This window comes from Crocodylus siamensis, chromosome 4 (genome assembly GCF_052110815.1).
Source record: "Crocodylus siamensis isolate JL-2025a chromosome 4, ASM5211081v1, whole genome shotgun sequence".
NCBI lineage: Eukaryota > Metazoa > Chordata > Crocodylia > Crocodylidae > Crocodylus > Crocodylus siamensis.
This window is the reverse complement of record NC_143398.1, coordinates 175,681,509-175,702,528: the sequence shown is the minus strand read 5'-3', so window position 1 is coordinate 175,702,528 and position 21,020 is coordinate 175,681,509. Positions and strand designations below refer to the sequence as shown.

The 21,020-nt window shown below is 44.3% G+C and overlaps 1 protein-coding gene across 13 annotated transcripts in view; it reads right to left on the bottom strand.

The window, feature by feature from the left end:
• The window catches only part of HDAC4 (histone deacetylase 4), a 423,758-nt gene that overhangs the window by 125,721 nt on the left and 277,017 nt on the right, over nt 1-21,020 (bottom strand). For 8 of the 13 annotated variants that reach the window (XM_090044962.1, XM_090044959.1, XM_090044956.1 and 5 more), the window contains one exon: nt 5,803-5,943. In XM_090044962.1, coding sequence (XP_089901088.1) covers nt 5,803-5,943 — 141 coding nt within the window. The remainder of the gene's footprint in view (nt 1-5,802; nt 5,944-21,020) is intronic. The other 5 variants (XM_090044963.1, XM_090044961.1, XM_090044969.1 and 2 more) reach the window with 1 other exon arrangement.

Here is a 21,020-nt window from a genome sequence, read left to right as displayed (position 1 = left end):
GGGCTATGGGGAATTTTAAGGTGGCTGCAGCCCATCCCATGGCCCCTGCTCCACTGTGCTCTGTGGGGCAGGTGGAGCCAGTGCTGGGGCTAGCTGCCTGGAGTACAGCCCTGGATCCACCCATCCTGCAGAGTGCAGCTCAGCAGTGGGGGCTTGCCACCTGGAGCACAGCCCTGGCACCACCCACCCCATGGAATACAGCCTGGTGGTGGGAGGCTGGAACTAGCCTGCTGGAGTGCAGCCCAGCCTAGCCTGCCCCGCACAGATCTGGGGGCACACGCCCACTCCCATGCCCTCCCAGACCGGTGGTGAGAGCCACTAGAGGAGCCACCAGAACAGCAGCTCCAAGACTGGTGCCGCATAGTGGTGGGAGCCCCCCTCCCCAAGCCCCATGCCCCCCTGCGTGGGCTGGGCAGCTTGTCCCAGCCCCAGCCCCAGCTCCAGCCTCAATCCTTCCCTCCCTCCCTGTGGGACATTGATATGTGCCCCCCTCCCGCCCCGCCAACCACAACAGACTTACCACCTGGAGAAAGCCGTGTCCAGCATGGTCAAGGACTGCTGCCTGTTTAGTCTATGGCTAAATTTCTGAATCAGTGCTGAATCTATCCGAATTGATTCAGAGGCTTCCAAATCAATTTGGACTTTTTAATGGGTCTCCCAATTTGATTCAGAGATTCGGCCACTAAATCAGCAGCCTTGATCTGTAAAGAGTATATTGGACAGCTTTCAGTGTTTCCATTTTGATTATTTTACAAGGTCAAAATTACTGTAAAATGTCCAAATACAGGAAAAGTCGATTGGATTAACCTCAGAAGAATCTTCTGGTAGCTGAAATGCAACAGTTGGAAGAAATCTGCAGCCCTGTACTGGGAAGTTTCAGTAGAAATGGAACCAACTGTTATGACTCTTGGAACTGAGAACAGCTTTTAATTGTTTTGTTGCTAAGTCCCCTTAAAGTGGTTAGTGGGATAATTCAGCACATACTGTTATAAGAGAAGGGTAAATAGATTTACTCTCCTCTGTAATCAAGAGAAATTTAAAGATTAAGTAGCAATTTAAAACACTGTGGAAAGTAGTTGCAACTAGTAGTGATTTAGATGTTCCAAGGTTTCCTTTCTATAAATCTGTTGCCATTCTGATCATTATTAGCCTCATGCCTTTTATCTATATGGCTATGCAAGCTCCAGCAAACACCCAAGGAAACTAAACGGGCTAATCTAGATATGGGTCCCTGGCATTATGGAACTGTCTCTGAAGTTCAGCAGCCATCCTCTTCACAACTCCCACTGAATCCTCTGAATTCTCAAGTCATGCCTTCCCACTTAACTTGTACAGAACAAAATGCCGAGAAGACATCATGGAGCCTGTACAGCTACAGGTATAAACATGGTATCATGTTGTGCTGAACAAAATGGAAGAACCGATTTCCTTATACAAATACTTTTTCCTGACATTGTAAGAGATGATTTCTTTCCATGATTGCTCTTTATTATATCAAATTATCCATACAAGGACTGGGAGATTCTCTTTATCTGTGGACTTGCCTAATCTTCAGAAGCAATGTATGTTCTCTTTGGCCGTAAAGATATGAGAACAATGTTACCAAATTCATAGTAAAGTAGGGCTGGAAAGAGTCTCATGAAGTCATCTAGTCCAGTTCCTGCTCAAGGCAGGATTATCCCTGACTAAACCAGCCCAGCCAGATGGCTGTCCAACCTGCTCTTGAAAATTTCCAGGGATGGAGATTCCACAATTTATCTAGATAGCCTGTTCCAATGCTTGACTACCCTTACAGTAGGAAAGCCCAACCTAATCTCCATTCTGAATTTCTTCTGCTGCAACATGAGGCTATTGCTCCTAGTCCTGTCCTCTCTGGCCACAGAGAACAGTCAGTCCCCATCTGCTCTATATCTGCCCTTCAGGCTGTTGAAGGATGTTATCAAATTCCCTCCCACACTTTTCCTCTCCAAACTAAACTCTAGCTCTTTCAATCATTCCTTATAAATGATGCTTCCCAGGCTTCTATTTTTATTGTGCTGTGCTGAATTATTTCCAATCTGTCCATATCCTTCTTGAAGAGTGGTGCCCAAAACTAGACACAGTGTTCACCGATGCTGAATAGGAAGGAATAATAACTCCCTTTGATTTGTATATCAACACCTGTTAATACAACCCAGTATGGTCTTGGCTTCTTTTTTTTTTTTTTTTTTTTTGCACAACAGAAGCATATATGGTTGGCTTATCTTCAGCAATGGTTGGTCTACTGTAATATACATGTCCTTCTCTGCAGTACCACAGCCTAGCCCAGGGGTGGGCAAAATGGTGAATGTGGCCAGTGGCTGGGCTCCATTTCCCAACAGCCCCTGTCCGCATCACTGCGACAGGTTTCCATGGACACCCCAGCAGCAGCAGGGCCCTGACAGCACAGGGCCAGGGTTTCCATGGAGACCAAGCCCAGCAGTACACAGTCGGGTGGGAAGGGGCTCTGCAGCCAGGGCTGGGATCTTGTAGTGGTGGCAGCATGGTCCAGAGCTGGGGCAGAGCCATGATCCCCTGCCTGCACGCCTTTGCCTGGGGTATATGGGCAGCGGATCGCAGCTCTGCCCCAGTTCTGGACCATGCTGTCACTGCTGCAAGATCCCAGTCCCAGAACAGCTCCCCATCCTTTTGCGTGCCCTGCCAGTGCTGCTGGGGTGGTCTCCATGGAAACCCTGGCCCTGCACTGTCATGGCCCTGCTGTTGCCAGGGTCTCCATGGAAACCAGCTGCAATGTGGGCAAGGGCTGCCCACCCCTGGCCTAGTCAGTAATACCTCGGTCTATATTTTTGCATGCAATTATACTTGTACTTGTTTAATTTCAGCTAACTGATTGTGGAGCATTTCTCCAGCCTATCTAGGTCATTATAGATCATAGCCCTTACCTCAAGTGTGTCTGCAACTACACCTAACTTGCTATCATCCTCAGACTTGCTTGGCATACACTCAAATCCCACTGTCCAAATCATTAATGAAGATGTTAAACAGTATCAGACCCAGGACAGACCCCTGAGGAACCCCACTTGATACCTCCTCCCAACTAGATATTGAGCCACTGAGGACTACTTGTTGAGTACGGTGATCCACCTAGTTTTGGATGCACCTTATATTTTCCTCTTGTCTGTATTTTTCTTTTTAACTTAATAATGACAATGTTGGAGGAGATGGAATCAAAAGCTTTGCTCAGGTTTAGATAAATCACATCTGCTGCTCTCTCCCTATCCACAGAGTCTGTCACCTTATCATAGAAAGCAATCAGGTTGGGCAGGCATGACTTGCTCTTGGTGAATCCATGCTGACTGCTCCTGATCAACTTGTTCTCCCCTCAAGGTGTTTTCACAATAGATTCCTTAAGGACCTGCTCCATGATTTTTCCGGATATTGACCATAATTCCCCATATCTACCTTTTCCCCTTTTTTAAAAATGGGCACTATATTTGATCTTTTCCAGCCATCCAGGACCTCACCTGACCTCCACAAGTTTTCAAAGATGATAGCCAACGGCTCTGAAATGATCTCAAATTCCTTCAGTTTTCTAGGGTGTATCCCATTCAGCCTTGTTGACTTGAAAACATCTAACTTCTCTAAATAATCCCTAACTTGTTCCTCCTCTAGGCTGTTTGTCAGCTTCCCTATCTTTCCTGCCAAATGCCTTTGTTATCTAGTAGCTGTCCCTATTTGTGGAGACTGAAGTCATAAAGCATTAAATACTTCAGCCTTGTCTACATCATTCAAAGGCATTAAATGCTTCAGTCTTTTGCATTCTGTAACTGACCTATGGTTTCTTTGGTCTTCTTACTTTCAACATATACTTACTGAGTCTCCAGTGATGCTGGAAGTAGGGAAAAACTCTTGCCAAGTGTTTACAGAAGAAGAAATAACCAAAGGTATTTTTAAATGCTGGTTGGAGATGTGGCTCTAATTTAGTTCTATATGTCAACATCACCCCCTATAGGTAGAAGAACTGACCCTCCAAAAATCACGATACTGAAGCAGAAAGCACTGTCTGCTACATCACCTTGCACATTCCAAATACGATTGCATTCCAAGGTTGACAACCTGGTTATACCCCATGTGATGAATATATAAAATCAGGCAGAACACCTGCAGCACACAATTTTAGAAATGAGAGGCAATTGTGTTTCAAAAAAAAGAAAAAGCCTCATTACTCTCTTATGTCTTGCCTCCTGCTGTTGGGGTGGTATTTCTTGCTCCAATTAAGTGAGCACTTAGCAGTAGCATTTCGAGTAAAAAGAACCTAATTAACTTGAAATCTCACTATCTAGCTTTCACTACAGCCCATCAAAAATCTAGACATTTTAGTACAAGCATTTTGGTTGGACAGAGAACATATGTACCTCTGCACATTAGGCATCATGAAGTATGATTTATTATGGTTCATACATATTTCCTAAAAATAATAAAAGCGTGTGGCATTCAACTTTTGTGATATATTCAAGTTCCAATTCCATTTAAGGATATTCTTTATGGATTAACGGTGCAGTTGCTCCTAAAAAGTGATGGCAAAATAGCTTTTTTGACATAACAAACCTCTTTCTACATGTACCTAGAGTCGAGCCTTATGACCATAATCACAAAATAAAATATCACAGCTTTTCATTCCTACCAGTGTGATAACGTGTCACACTGTATGCGAGCAGGCTTCTGATGCTTCTCATACACCATCAACATTATTAACCAAGTTCCAGTCAGCTACCCATACCTGCATACACCTACTGAAGATTAGAGGTACAGACAGAAGTCATGGAAGGCACTGTTTGAAAACAGTGAGGTGACACAGGTTTTATTAAAACCTAATTTTTCCCACAAACATAATTACAGGTAGCAATGGATAAAAAGGAAAGGAACAGGCTTGACTTCCAGTTGCTGTGAAATTTACAGGGCTGTCAGGAAAAGATACCTATTTACTTGAAGGATGAGAGTGCTTGATAAAGAGATCCTGCACAGATACTTACGGATCCATATGAAACCATTAGGGCAGAATCATTTTTCAAAGCAGAACTGTGCTTTAAAGATGCCTGAATTATGAAGCTGTGCTTTACAGTGTCAGGAAGAGCCATGAAAAGCATAAATGAATTGTCACCTAGGTGTCCTTACAAACAGCCATCTCTAGATGGTGCTAAATATTAAACTTTACGGTAATCTAGAGCTTTACTTCAAGGTGCAGTTTCTACAGAAAAGACACTTAAAAAAAAAAGCTATATAAATGTAATTTGAATACACACCATCTGCTGTAAAGTAATGCTTACATTAAGGTGTAATCATATAATGAGCAATAGAGGACTCAAGGTTAATATTAAATGGTTTTGTTTTAAAGCTCATACAGGTATGAATGTTGTCTTACCAACTGGCTCCATGGACATTAACAGAGATGCCTCTTAAAAACTTTTATGCTTTGTTTTCCAACAAGTATTTTAAGGTATTTCTACCATCTTAAAACACTATGCTAGCTCCAGCGGTACAAGAAACAGGTCTGAAACTTCACGTTATAAAACATAATCTAATGACTCAGAAAAACTGACTTCACTGATCAAATATCAAATATTTTTGACTCATACCTATGACGAGTATTAAACATGACTAACAGAGCTTCAAATATTTAGGCATTTTGAGCAGGGTTTATTTATATTAAGTACTCCAAAAGGTGTAGAGAGACCTGAACTAAAGAGTTAATTAGATGTATATACGGTTTTTAAAGAGACACCTTGCACAGAATGAGGAAGGTGACAACTTTCATCTGCTTACCAGACATACCTGTGACATCCAATGGACGCTTCTTAAGAGCAGTAACCACTGGGCCATCTTTTCTCCGTAACAATGGGCTGCTCCGTCTTTCAGCAACTTTTTGCTTTAGCCTGGATCGTAACTTCAGATTGGGTTCAGAAGCTGAGTAAAAAGGGAAAAAATATCACTGAAAACAGAGCTCCAGTCCATATAATCTTATTCGTTATTTCCCACTAAGTACATTGGCTAAATGAAATGAAATGTACAGAATAAGTACCAACAGATGTCTTCTGTACTAGTACAGCTGATAATGGTTAATGTTATTCCAAAAACAATGCTACTTTTATTGCTGAACAGTACTTTGCAGTACAACTTACTAAAAAGTTAATAATAGCTAGGATGATGCAAGATACTTATCTGCAGTGTGTTTATGACCACAGTACAGTTGAACCCCAAATTGTGATAAAGGGAAAGCCTAGTAATAGATACTCTGTACATTAACAAAAGGAGTCAATTTGTCTGTGTAGGAAAAAAAAACCCAACAAGGAACAAGGGGCTGGATTCCCTACACCTAGCTCAGCTTGTTGTATGACTGAATGTCAAGTATTTTGAAAAAAATTATCTTTAACACATTAAGATACTTTAAAGCCATCAGGGCTGCCAAAGGCAAGTCTGTGGAATCAGGGAATTTATAAAACCCAAACCCTATTACATCATTCAGGATACATTTTTCATGTACTCTTAACTAGAGCTTCAAACAGGAAAATGTTCCAAGATGTCTTAAATTTAAATTGAAAAAGCCAGATGTTAACACAGCTTTCATATCTGCCTTAGTGGTAGCTGGGAACAGTGACCTGTTAGCATTACATGCTTGACAGGCAGTGTTTTGAACTGATAAAGAAATGTGGAAAAAGCAATAAAGGTTCCTACAAAAAGATGATTTACTTTAATATATCTGAAATATTTGCTTTAGTGTTTTAAAATTCCTGGCAGTTATGGGATTTGTGAACTGAAACTAAATTTTCTCTTCCTCCCCTCTAAACAATCCTGCTATATAATCCTATGCAAATCTTGTGTTCTCATCACTGAATACTGATACATTTGTGCTCAAGGGTCAATAATGTACAGCTTCTGCAGCAGACTTAAAGTGGGGTTTGCAAACTGATTTGAATTAACAAAGTCTGGCTACTGATATATACCCCTACGGTTGTCTTTGACCCCTAGATTGCACAGAAGGCCAAACAGGCTTTCTTAATTGCAGGGATGATAAATTTGTGATCAAATGTTTAAAGTTAAGCCATCAAAACCGTTCTTTGATGAAACTTCAGAAAAGGAGCTTTTCATGAATAAGCCATGCATGGACAGAAGAAAAAATGTCTACCTTAATTTAGTTTTTAAAGAAGATAAAGGAATTACTTAAAACCAGGTGTCAGACTGATCAAGATGATGTTTAAAATGTACTCTGGAATGCATTAGTGAAAAAGCAAATCATGTTATACAGGATTTACATATAAAATGCAAGAAGAATGAATGCAAATCTGTTGTTTACTAGAATCAATAAAATTAGAGGGGGCTTTTCAAGTTAGAAATGCACAGGCTGCACTAGTCAGTAGCTTTTGTTTTAGAGAAGCACTTCAAGTCAGTGTAAAACTAGTTTTAAAGAAAAACATGGCCTATTAGACATGAGGACACTCAAAGCCTCATGACATGCTCTTTATTTTTAAGGCTATCTTTAAAATGTTCAGTAATACATGCTCTAAACAAATATTAACAACTAACTAGATGCTTGGGTCCATATTTTAAAGTGGATGTGGCTAGCCTGAAACATAGGTGCCACAAGTGGTACAGACAGCCTCTATGTGTAGCATGGCAGATCAGGGAGTGAGCAGGACGCAATGGCTGACAGCGCAGGGAACAGAAAAAGAAGTAGCAGGCTAGGCAGGCAGTACAAGGCTGGGAGCAAAAGTCCCAGTAGATCAGGCATGGGAAAAGGACTGAAGTGGCACTCGGGGAGGAAGTAGGGCTACTTTGTGACACGCCTCCCAAAAATATTGGCCCTGCAGTGTTAAAGAATGAATTTGCACAATGCTTCATACAGATGTGGTTGCATAGTTTGTACACATCATGCAGCATCTATATGTAGACATACCATAAGGACCTATTCAACAACACCTTTGACAAGAAAAAGCATGGTAATGTATATTATACTTTGGTGAACAGTTTATTTCTATGAAAGTTATTTCTTGTATGGTGTTTGTTCAAATTGTTTTGTATCAAAAGCAAAGTACCATATTTACTTGAATCTAAGATGACTCTGCATTTAAGATGGCCCCCCCGCCAATAAGAAGGTTTTATGCATTGAAAAATTATAAATTATAAACAGCCTCACTGTTTTAAATGCCTGCAACACAGTCCAAACTGCCCTCTAAAATATAAAATCTAATTATTGGAGGGTAGTCTTTAATTCATCCCCAACACCACCACAAGGAGGAAAGAAGTAGCAGAAGGTTGGGGGGGTGGGGGGAAGGGAGGAAGGAGGGGAAGGAACAGGTGATGGTGGCAGAGCAAGGAGCCTGCCCCTTGTCCCCCACTTTGGCCCCTCTCACCTGTGACCACCACCACTTGTTCCCTTTGCTGCTTGCTCCTAGCAACAGTATATATGTTAATCATATGGGTTTAAAAACACAGTGAAGAAAATGACTTGGTTTTGAAATACCTTAAAGGAGGGAAGAAAAAAATCATGCAAGATTAGCTAATATAACAAATAACGCTACTAAATATACTAGGAAGAATCTTCTGTATAATGGTGAATTTCTACAGGATTGAAAATAATCCCATGCTTAAAATTGGTTCCAAAGGAAAGATATGGTCTACACAGAGAACAGTATATTAAAACTATTCAGGTAACCTTATTACATGGTGGTGTTCTTCACCCCACTTCATCTTAAGGTAACTTTTGAATCAGAAGTAGTAGTTTAAATCATTACAATTCTGCAGCTAATTGCTTGGACTTTGTTCTACAATGACTGTTTTTTTTTTTATAAAACATGTTAATCCTAGCTAGGAACCTTCAGGACTCCAAGAATTTTTTTAAATTGGTTTTTAATTGCATGTTTTGTAGCTTCCATTCATGGTATCTATGATGCATAAAAAAATACCCATTTCGCTCGATGTAATGTAACTAAATGAATCAAAAATACCTTGCCAGCAGCATATAATCTGAAATTCCAGCTATTTACATGTCATATGAAAGCCTTACAGTTATGCTGAGTTGTAGCTGTCAACAATACATGTTGAAGTCTTAAACATGGGATGAATCTATTAAAATGTTTTACTATAATATAATAAAGCTCTCTAAATTTTAAGAGTGCTATCCTTCAGACACATATACAGAAAAAATTCAGACAGCATATACATCACAATTATGCAGTCTGAACACACAAGATCAAACTTTCTTTAGGAGACACCAATTCCACAAGAAATTTCTTGACATTCATTCAGCATGCAATGTGTCCAAAAGTGCTCCTCACAGTGAACACATTCTGATACAATCCAGAGTACCTGGGAGTCAATTCTCAAAAGCCCAGCACTGGAAAAACACTTATAGGTCTTCTCAATCTCATAGTAAAATCCTGTTATTATATATTCTGCACTTATAATTCAATAATTCAGTCTCTAGTTAGCAAGGGAATAAGGTATTTGCTAACTTTAAGCAAATGAGAGAGGTGGATAACTGTGTTAATGTAAAGTTAAGCAGAAAGCAGGACAAGGTGGCACCTAAAACTCTTATTGAAGTCAATGAAGAGATTACTTGAATGTTTAAGCACCTTATTGAATTGCAGCCTTAGTGACTGTGTTTAGTTAGGAAAAATATTTTCTAAGCGAGTAAATTAAGCCATGCAAGACAACTGCTTCCCTGGTCCTCAAAAACAAGCTATTCCTTGCACACTCTATTTACAACAACAGAACTCAACATAATCCAGTTCTTTATGGCATCTGTCATTCTCTTTGTTTTCTTCTCTGCAATTATAAGCATTTATGAGCTTATACAGAGCTGGTGTAAAATGGAACAGGATACTTAACAGGTATTTTTACCCTTCCTATTCCTAGCTTGACATTCTTATTTGAAAATCAGTAAAACAGATGTGCCACCAACAGACCTGTATTTGCAGATCTTAAGAGCAACTCTTTACTTCTAACTCATGCTAACTACTGTAGGAAGTTTGGCAAAGGATAAAAAATGTTGTCACTGTTCTACTGCCTGGCGCAGCTGTAACTGGTCAATGGAGAAGGGGAAAGCACGGACAGACCAGGCTTAATAGCAAAGAAGTAGCAGTCCACTGCTCTGCCCCCTGCTATTGGAAAGCTGCGTTTGAAATCTGTTGTCTACATGATCAGAAATTCAGCCTCGTACCATGGTAACCTGGGCCAAAAAAATTGAACACAAGGCATGGCACTGAACTCACATTTGTTCCTTCGCTTCACCTGCCCTCCCCTACCCAAAGATATCTATGTCATTCTCTCTCCGTATACAATGCTCCTTATCCCAACTACTATACCACAGCCCTATTTTAAGTGCCTGTAATTACGGGTGCACCGATAGAGATTTTTGGTGCCGATACCGATAGCCGATTTTTAAGGAGGCATATTTCCAATACCAGCCTGGTAGCTTGAAGAGCAGCGTCCACCTGGTAAATCTGCTGTGGTGGCACTGGAGTGGGAAGGGAAGGGCTGTGAGGGGGGCAGATCAAGGGCCCTGTGGTGATGGAGGGAGTGAGGCTGGGGCTTGGGCAGGAGCTGCCCAGCTGGGGCAGTGTGGGGCACAGGACGGATCCGCAGCTCATCTGGAGGCTGTGGGAATGGGGGGGTGGCTCCTGCCACTGCATGCACCCTGGGAGGACATGATGGGGGATGTGCCCCTCAGATCTATGCAGGGAGGGGTGGGCTGCTGCTGCGGCCTGGGGCCACGCCGGGCTCTTCCCAGCAGGAGCTGGGCTGGGTTAGGTTCAGGGTAGGCAGTGGCAGCACTGGGAGGGGGGCTATAGGGGGTGGAGCCACCCCAAAGTTCTCCATACACCCTTCAGTCCCCCCTCCCAGCACTGCTACCACCTACCCCTGGCTCAGTCCATGCTCAGAAGAGCCTGGCGCAGCCCCGGCCCCAGTCCACAGCTGCAGCCTGCCCCATTCTGCCCTGCCATGCGCAGATCCAGGAGAAGCATGCCTTCCTGGTGTGAGACCAGTGGCAGGAGCCGCACTCCCCTCATCGCCCCCTGGATGAGCCGCAGCTCCGTCCTGCATCCCACGCTGCCCGGGCAGCATCTGCCCAGCCCCACTCCCTCCCTCACCATGGAAGCCTTGATCTGCCCCTTCCCTCACCCCTCCTATTCCAGCCACAACAGACTTACCAGCTGCATGTAACTCTCCAAACTGCCAGGCTGAACTCCTCGCTGCCTACGTGCTGCACTGAGGTTGTGTGCACACACAGACCATTTATCAGCTACATCAGGCCAATTTCCAATACAGTCAATGCTCTTTAAATCAGTATTGATCTGATATTGGACTGATGTATTGGTGCACCTCTACCTGTAACAGTCCAAACTTCCCTCTGGAGTTTTCTACAATGAAGCTTCACAGCTGAAAGAGGCCCAAGTCCAATTATGAAATCTTATCAAAAGTAAGTCACTGTACACTATATATCTAGAGAGGCATGTAAGATGGCAATGCATAGGAAGCCTGGGAGAATGACAAGAAGTAGGCAGCAGAAGACTAATAAATATAAGCCTGAAGCATGGTGTTAGTGGGACACATTCAACTGATGCCAAATGGAAATGTTTTGTTATAATGATTTCTCTGAAACAACTGCAACAAATGGGTAGTTCAGAAATTTCATATTTGTGTGTCAACACCAGTGCACAGGAAAAGAAGAGATTTTGAGCAGCTTATATCAAGAAGATGACCATGACTAAGAGTGGTTGTACAACTCCACCACACACAATAAAAAGAGAAGGGGAAAAAGGAAGCAAGTTGAAGTTATCCAATGTTTTATATTTTTCTCCACAAAATAATTTTGCTACTTGTTATTTACTTTAAACAGGCAATCAGTTTCTTAAGTGGTACTTCAATTAAATAATGTACCTTTGAAAAGAAAAGAAAAGCAGGATGAAGAGATATGCTATGGATTTTTTCTATTTTATGTTTTCTGCACCAGCATGGACACTGTCTAGAACTGTCGAAGGTTTTTTTCTCTATTTTTATGCATAATTCTTTGTCCTAATAAAAATCCAATTAATAGCTTATACTTGCTGCTTATTACGACAACATATTTAGTAGAAGCCACATTCAAGTAGTCAAAAGAAGGCTCTGAATGTTGTACCCACTGGGATGACGGAAGGAGGTTCAGAGTTCTTTTATAGCTTTGCTACTGTTCATTTGCCTGCTCTACAAATAAACAAACTGGCAGCATACAGAGTACATTATGAGGAGCACTTTTGCCACAAGAGGAAATTTTACTGGGGAAAAATTCACAGAATGAGGATCCATAGGAGAAAGAGCCCTAAATAAAGGGCCTCTGCTGTTCCTGTGTTGTTACCTTTACAGTACCAGATAAAAACTTCAGCAGAACTTTATCAGACAAGGAAGATAAAGGAAAGTGAGAAGGATCAGAAGAGAGGAGAATACAAAGATAAAAACCAAAATCACCTAAACATATACGTTGGGGACAGCGGCAATCCCTTATGGTCAAGGATTATCACTTGCACAGACCAAGTAAAGGGTTGTAAATGAGTCCGTTGATGCCTAAAGGCAGTTAATCCTAGAGCTGCAGACTATGGCAAATGCCACAGGTAGTGTTTAAAGGTAAGGTCAGACCATGGATTTGTTGGTCTTGTTTCCTTTCCTTCCGCTTCTGTCATTTTTCTGACTCCTAGGCAAGACTGTTTTCCTCAAAGTAAGATGTACCTTCTCTCACAAGGCATCACCATGTAGCCCTGTCCCAGGCTAGCTTTTCCCATTTGTGATGCTAGTAACACTTCTTATTGCTCACCTTGAGGGTGTCTTTGAAGCATTTCCTTTGGCCTACGGGTATCCTTTGTTTTCGGCCAAGTTAAGAGTATAGCAGTTGTTGTGGTAAACATACACTAGGCACGCGCACACAGTGCCCTGTCCACCACAGCTGATGTTGAGTAATCAACAAGGATCTGGGTTTTTTTTGTTTTCCACAGAAAAACAGAAATATGTGGATTGTCCCCTTTACTGGAGGAAAACCACAGATTTCTCGTTTAAAACAGAGAAACCCATGGATTTAGCAGTTTTGCAGAGAGCTCTCTGCAAGCTAGCAGATTTCCAGCCTGCAGGGGTCTGGGAGGAAGCCGGAAGAGGGCAGTCAGGCAAGGGGTGCTATGTGCATGTATATACATATTAGGGGTATGTGAAGTGTGCCACATTCGATTCGGATTTGGTCCGATTTGGGGGACAGTGATTTGATTTATTGATTCAGATTGCTGTCCTGATTCGATTTGGCCAAATCCGAATCTGAAGATTCGATGCCGATTTGGAGAATCAGTGATTCAGCCATAGACACAACTTTAAATGTTTTTTCTACATACCTCAAGGTACCAGGCGCGACTTGTGAATGCGGAGATGGTGGGGAGGATGGAGCATCCCACAGGAGCATGGGGGGCCCCGGCATGCTCGGCGGTGGACCCAGAAGTGGACCAGAAGCAGTTCCAGTCCACTTCAGGGTCTGCCACAGCATGCAGGGTTAACTCCCACACCTCTTTGGCTCAGCAATTGGCCATGTGGGGACCTTGGGTGCCCCTCAGACCCAGAAGGCACCAGTCGCTGAGTCAGGGGGTGGGGAGAGGGTCCCCTACGCACTCCGTGGCAGACCCAGAAGTGGACCAGAAGTGCTTCTGGTCCACTTCCAGGTCAGCCACTGAACACGCTGTGGACCGCCCACTGGTGCTCCCGTAGGACGTTCTATCCGTCCCACCATCTCAGCATTCACAAGCTGCCTGGTATACCTTGAGTTATGTAGAAAAAACATTTAAAACTATGTCTATGTCCAAATAATTGAATCTCTCAGAATCAATTCGAAGGGTTCCAATTTGATTCAGAGAGCTTCAAGGGCCTCCTGATTCGATTCGGATTCAGAGATTCAGCTGCTGAACTGAGCCAAATCTCTGCCAAATTGAATCAGTGACCGAAGCTTCACAAAGTCCTAATGCATATGGCTACCAGGCAGCCTGGACAGCAGCTTCTATAGGTGAGTCGGAGGGGGGGGGCGGGGGAGTTGAGGCCCCAGTAAGGAGGAACGGAGGGAGTTGGGCAGGGTTGGGGCAGCTGCCCAGCCAGGCAATGAGTAGGGCTTGGCATAGGGCTGCAAGCGGCTTGTCCAAGGGACAAGACAGGGCTGGAGCTTGCTCTCCACCGCTGCACACACTCCCAGGGGGCAGGGGGGACCCATGCCCCACAGACCTGTGCATGAGGCAGGCACAGGCTGCATGCTGTGGGCATGAGCACCTACACTGCTAACCTCCCCTGGGGCTTGCGCAGCCCAGGGCATGTGACTTGGTGCTTCAGGGAACATGCAAGGATCTCCATGCTGCTGCGAGTTCTGCACTGCCCTGGTGATGCATCCCCTCTTCGCATGGCAGCAGTGAGGGCACAACTCCATGCCACCATCCCTGCTGCTGCAGCATGCAAAGGGAATGCCTTGCCAGGACAACACGGAGGTCACAGCAGCAAGGGGATCCCCATGTGACCCTACTATTCCCTGCAGCTCCAGGTCACACATGATGATTCAGTCTTTCAAAGGCAGAGCTGGCACATCGGATCCTATGCTGCATCGTCTCGTCAGTGGTGGCCTTTGAGAAATAGCTGCAGAGGTATGCAAAATGTTCAACGTTCTCCAGATCCCGTCCATCAACGAGGATTTTTGCCAGGGGAGTCATTTGGCTCAGAGCAGGCTGGTTAAGTACCTTTGTTTTTCCAGTGTTAAGGGCCAGTCCCAGGCACTGGTATGCTTGAGAAAAGCAGCTAAGGGCCATTTGTAGGTCCCTCCTCAGTAGGTGCAAAGACAGCACAATCATTGGCATACTGAAGTTCCACAACTGATGCCAATTTAATTTTGGTTTTGGCACAGAGGCAGGAAAGGTTGAAAAAGTTACGGACCATCCTGTACTCAATACTGATGCTACACTGCTACGATGAGAATCTTGATGACCCTGCTTAATGCCACCTTAAAAGGCAAAGGGCTTCATAGCAGGACCACTGCAAGAGATAAAAGCAGTAATCTGGTTATGAAGGAATTTTAGCATGGTGATAAATTTCCCTGAGCAGCCGAACTTTAATAATACCTTTCATAGAGCCTCATGGTTAATAAGGTCAAAGGGTTTGGTCAAATTAATAAAGATCATATACAGATCCTAGTGTTGTTCTTGGCATTCTTCCTGGATCTCCCAGGCTGCAAGATTCATGTCCACAGTGCCTCTTGATGGTATAAAGCCACATTGAGACTCAGGAAGGATTTCCTCAGCAAGACACAGCAGTCAGTTCTGCAAAATCAGAGCACGGATCTTCCCAGTGATGAAGAGAGGGCAATACTTTCATAGTTTCCACAGTCAGATTCATCTCCCTTTTTAAAAATGGTGACAATACTGACATTCCTTAGGTCAGCGGGAATTTCCTCCTTGTTCCCAATTTTGAGAAACTGTGTGGAGCTTACTTGTCATAATTTCCCCACCAACTTTCACTTTCAAGATCTCAGCTTGTATGCCATAAGGGCTTAGAAGCTTTGTTGTTCTTTATCTGTCTTATGGCTTGATGGACTTCTTCAGAAGCTGGTAGACTGGCAAGTGCTTGCCTTACTGGATGATGTGGGATAGATTTAACAGTTTCATCAGTCACCATCAATTCTTGGTTCAGGAGCTTGTGCTCCTTCCAGCAGTTTTTGATGGACTTGTTTGAGGAGTGTACTGCCATCAAGTGGAGTAAGTCTGCAAGACTTTGGTCCATACACAGCCTTGACTGCATTCAAGAATCTTCACCTATCATAACTGTCCCAAATGGTTGGATTTCTTTCGCCTTCTCTTCCCACCATTTGTTTCTGATTTCTCGAATCTTCCTCTGGGCTTCAGCTTTAAGCCAATGAAGAGTTCCCTGCTTCTGACTGGATGTAGGATGATTTTTCCAGACAGAAAGCTTTTCTCTTCCAATTGAGAAGGGCTTTGATCTTAGCATTGTTCTCGTCAAACGAGTCCCAATAGCATTGGGTGATAAAGTCACCTGATTCCATACAAGCCTCATAAATGGTCTCCTTTAGAGCTTACCAAACTTCCTCAACACAAGTGCTATCATTTTCAACCCTAAAATTGGCAAGTTTCTTGCTGAGATGTGTTTGGAGGGCTTTGCTGTGTCAAGGGGTCTGAAGGGATTTGATGTTTTTACTACCTGCAGACTAATCTGGGTTGCTTTTAATATTGTTTCAATGCAATAGCGGACATGATTGCTCTCATTAAGCGATGATCAGTTCAGCAGTCATCAGCTCCTCTCATAACATGCATGATATGAACGTCTTTTAGCTCATGCACTCTTACAATGATCTAGTCAAGGATTGTTTTGTGCAGATTTTGCAATGTTGTTTTGTACCTGTCATATTGTCTGAAGCTGGTGTTAGTAATAAAAAGGTCACAGTCTGCACATTTATTAAGAGAATACCATTGGAAATGGCCTTGCCCATTCCCCTCCACATGTTAAAGTCCTGGCCAATTCTCACATGGAAATCTCCAAAGAAGATGATCTTATCCTCTTTAAGGTTGATAGTCAGGATTTTACCAATGTCAGCATAAAGTTGTTCTTTCTGTTTTTCCTTGGCATCAAGTGTTGGGGCACATGCACCAATGACAGTAGCAAGCAAATGGTTCATTAGTTGGAGGCAGACAGTCATGAGGCACTTGTCAATGCCAACAAGGAATTTGATCACTCAGCTGACAATCTGGTTCTTAACACCACAAGCAATGCTGTGTATTCGCCTGTTGTTCGCAGGCTTCCCTTTCCATAAGCACATATAGCCACTCCCCTCCTCACTCAGATGGCCTTCATCTGAATATCTGGTCTTGCTGGGAGCAGCAATATTGATGCATCGCGAGAGTTCTCCAGCAACAATACCTATTTTACATTTAGGTCTGTCACTGTTCAGGTTGTTTAGTAGGGTTCATACATTCCAGGATGAGAAGGACATTTTTGTGTTTCATTTGAGTAATCCCCCGGGAAGCGGTTATCCAGTTGGGCAAGATAAGGTGGGTCGCTATATTTGAGGCACCTCTTCTAGCCCCCTCCTCTTGTAGGGTGAGCAGAGGGATCCTAAAAAGGACATCTCAGTCACAACTACAGCTGCAGAATGACCTTGTCCCATTCCAAGAGTGAAGCAACCAATACACAACCACTACTTGCATGTGGATCTGTGATTAGGGACTCTTAGTGATCACTTCATTTGCCCCTGCAATCACTTGTCCATCATTGCAGGACTTTGTAGAGGTTTATAAAGGGTATGGGTATTGGTGGCTGGATCCAATGAGAGAAGCCTGAGCATGACTTGTTTTAGATGATAACTTGTTTGGATAGATATTTGGCTGGGGTGTTGTGACCCCAGCACTCATTCCTGCCTGGGGCAGGGGGTCAGACCTGATGATCTGTTTAGGTCCCTTCTGACCTTAAGCACTATGAAACTTTGAGGATACTCTTGAGCATCAGCAACTACATGAATCTTGGTGGAGGAGAAACCTGTGTCTAGTGGCAAAGAGATTCAAAATGACTGGGGTTACTTTTCCACTGCAGCCCTCATCTGCCTTTGTAGCCATTGAGAAGTACACCTTCTTCATCCACTGGCTCCACCAATGAGGTCTTTATAACAAAACATGTATGACACAGAAAAGGAACTTCTGATTGCACCCATCTACCGACCCTCTACACGTACAGCTAAAGGCTATAACAGGGAGCTTAGAGCTCATGTTACTTTAAAGGGAGAAACCACAAAAGCTAGAGCCCAGGCAGCTAAACGGGCCAGCTGTAAGAAGGAAGGTAGCAAGGAGGCACTGCTGGTTATGCAGCAAGTGGTCCATCAAGGTAAAGTGCACACCTGCAGCCAGTCTGGGGAAGTCACCTGACCAGAAGGGGGCAGTGCTCAATGTGTATATAAGCTCAGGGCCTGAGCCTACACAAGCCCTGAAGTAATATGTATGCAGATGCATAATAAAGTATGCAGTGCAGGACAGCCAGAGCTTAGGCCATGTCAGCTACAGGAAGTACAGTGTGGGTGGGAAAACAAAGAATCTCTCTTGAGTTTGAGACACTCTATACAGTACAAAGCTCAAAGACTTATTCTAAATTATACTCCTACATACGTTGGGATTTCAGCCTACTCTATTTTCCTCTAAACAATCTTTGTCATAAAACAAGTCACTTAATATATTTAAAATGATCAGAATCAGCTCAGAGAGGTATTGTGTGTTTACTGATTAAGTACAGTGTTTTAATTACTAACAAAACCTGATTTGTTTTTAGCACAAGGTGTTCAGAGCAAATTTACTAGCTTAGTAGTGTAATGCTACCCTACCCATGTTTTTGCAACAGCAAAGAAAAACACACACTTCTGATTCTATATGTACAGGACATATTTCACCCCTACTTTCTGCTCAAAGACTTTTGCCTTGATAATCTGGAGGCACAGGACAACGAATGTTAAGAAGTAGCAGGCAGCTGCTCAATTACAGTTATTAGGTTTCCTATACTGCATGCGTCACCACAGGATTGGAGCACCTGTAAGGTTTGTACTCTTCCTACCACTTGCAAAGCAGAATTGCATGAGTAGAACATACATGATTTTTAACATTGTCCTTTATAAATTTACCATCCAGGAGTGTCTGCATTTGGCATGACCATCAATACCATATTGACTCAAACAGAAGATGAAGTTTTCCCCTCCAATCAGCATGAGGGAAAAAGCTCCTTGTCTTATATTCACATACAAGGAAACCTTATTAAATACTTTGTCTATCATGAAACTGCTGTCAAAAGCAGCAAGTGCTCAATAAAGGGCAAAAGACTATGAAATTGATTAATTGCAGCCAACACCGAGCAAGGCTATAAAACACACAGCTGATACTGGGCAAACATATGGATAGGAACCTACCACAAGGCTAGTTAGTGCAGCCCATCTTAATAAGATATGTGGTAGTACCCATTACATTGAGGCCCCCTCAGCATGGGCTTTTTTTCATACATTTCTACCCACCGCTGAGCTGTGCCTTTCCTTCCCATTTCCAATGATTCCTGTTTCTTCACTAGCTTTAAATGTCACCAGACAGGGCCCTAAACCCAGGATCCCTCTGCTGCCCCCTCTCTCAGCCTGTTGAATATGGTGACTATGGCCCCACTCTCTCTCCACGAGGTGGAGCAGGACCAGGCTGCTCTGCACCTCATCTCTGCACATATTTTTGGAGCATCCGAGGACTTGTGACAAGAACATCTGGTTCCAGTCTTGAGTGGGGGCTAATTAACAAACACACAAATCCCCGTTTTTTGGCAGGGGGGGTGGGAGGCAGTACTGAGCAATGCCAAGCTGTGGGATTGCCATGGCTTGAAATGCTGTTGAATCAGCTTAGGACCAGCCAGCTTAGGAGATTTATGGTAAATCATGAGCCCTTTGGTTTTTGACTAATACCATGCACAATTTGTACTATACATAAGTAGATACACAAAACTGTTGCTTGAAAATATTTATGGAGTACCTGTGCTAAAACTTGCAGCAGTTTCAAAAAACGGTAAAATGCATCAGTTGTGGATGAACTAAGTCTATGGGTACCCATAGCACAAAGTCAGTGTTTTCAAATTTGTTCCTCACTTCCATGTACTCAAGGAAAGCAGGGTCTGATAGCAAGCCAGGTGAGGGCAACAGGAGGAAGAAGTTTGGGGGCAGAGGGCAAGGGGGGCACTTGGTCACCCCCTCCCAAATTTATTTTCCCTACTGTAGCAGTTGTGGGGGGGGGCAGGGGTATACAAAAATTCAAGGCAAATATCCAATAATTAGATTCTGTATTTGGAAAATTATATCAATTTTATAATTTTTCCAATATGGAATCTAATTATGGGGAGGTTGCCTTATATTCAGGACTGCCCTATATTCACGTAAATATGGTATATTTCAGCTGCTTTCACTGGTGACAGGCTCTGGGTAATAGCAAAAGTTACCAACTTGCTATTCTACTTCTCTGAAGGTCCAATCTGTCCACATTCTCATTCCTAGGCCCTGGCTACCTAGTGTAACACAGATGAGTCTACACCAGCGATTCCCAACCCCCTGCCCAGGTCCCTACTTGGCCCAGCCCCCCAGGGAGTGACAAGACAAAGAGTGGGGTACTCACCAGTCCCCCTCCTGTAGGGCAGGGCCCCCCAAATCCTGGGCAGGGCCCCCCTGGCCTGAGAAACCAGCGTTCCCCGACGGCAGGCCCACTGCGCATGCACGCAGTTTAAAAGGGCCCGCCAAACGGGTGGGGGGGGGGCTCAGTTAGGCTCCGGAACGGTGAGAGATGCGCGGGTGAAGCCCGCTGCGCCCCCGCTCCCCCGAAGCCCCCCAGACACCCCCTCAGCAGCCGCCGAGCCCCCTGCCGACCCCCAGCACAGCCGGAGGTAAGCGGGCTCGTGGTGGGAAGGGGTTAACTCCTCGCTCCCTGGGAGGAGGCCGCTGCCTGGTGCCGGGCCGGGTCAAGCCCCCGCCCAGGCCCCTACTTGGCCCAGCCCCCCAGGGAGCCCCGCGAACAGGCTGCGTAAACAGGCGCTTGAGTTAGCGCGGAGTTCGCGCAGGGGAGGGCGTGGGAGGGCACGAGACCCTGCCTGCGACCCCCCCAGAGTAGTCAGCCCCAGCCGTAGCCAGCCTACCAGAGGCATGACACGGATGGGCACGCGCTGCACCCCGAGGGTCCCCTCGGGCTCTACGGCCCCTCCACTGGGCACCTCAGAGACGGCCACCCAGACGGAGCCCATGGTTCCGGGCTCCATGCAGACGGAGCCCCTGCCTCTTGGCTGTGGGGGTTGCCTGTCCCTTTTTCAGGCTCTGGGGCCCAGGAGCATGGCCACCTCCCCTTGCGGGGTCTGCTCCCTACCGGGGTCTCTGGCGCACGAGCTGGAGGAGCTCCAGGCCACAGTCCAGAGACTGCATGCCATCAGGGACTGCGAGCAGGAGA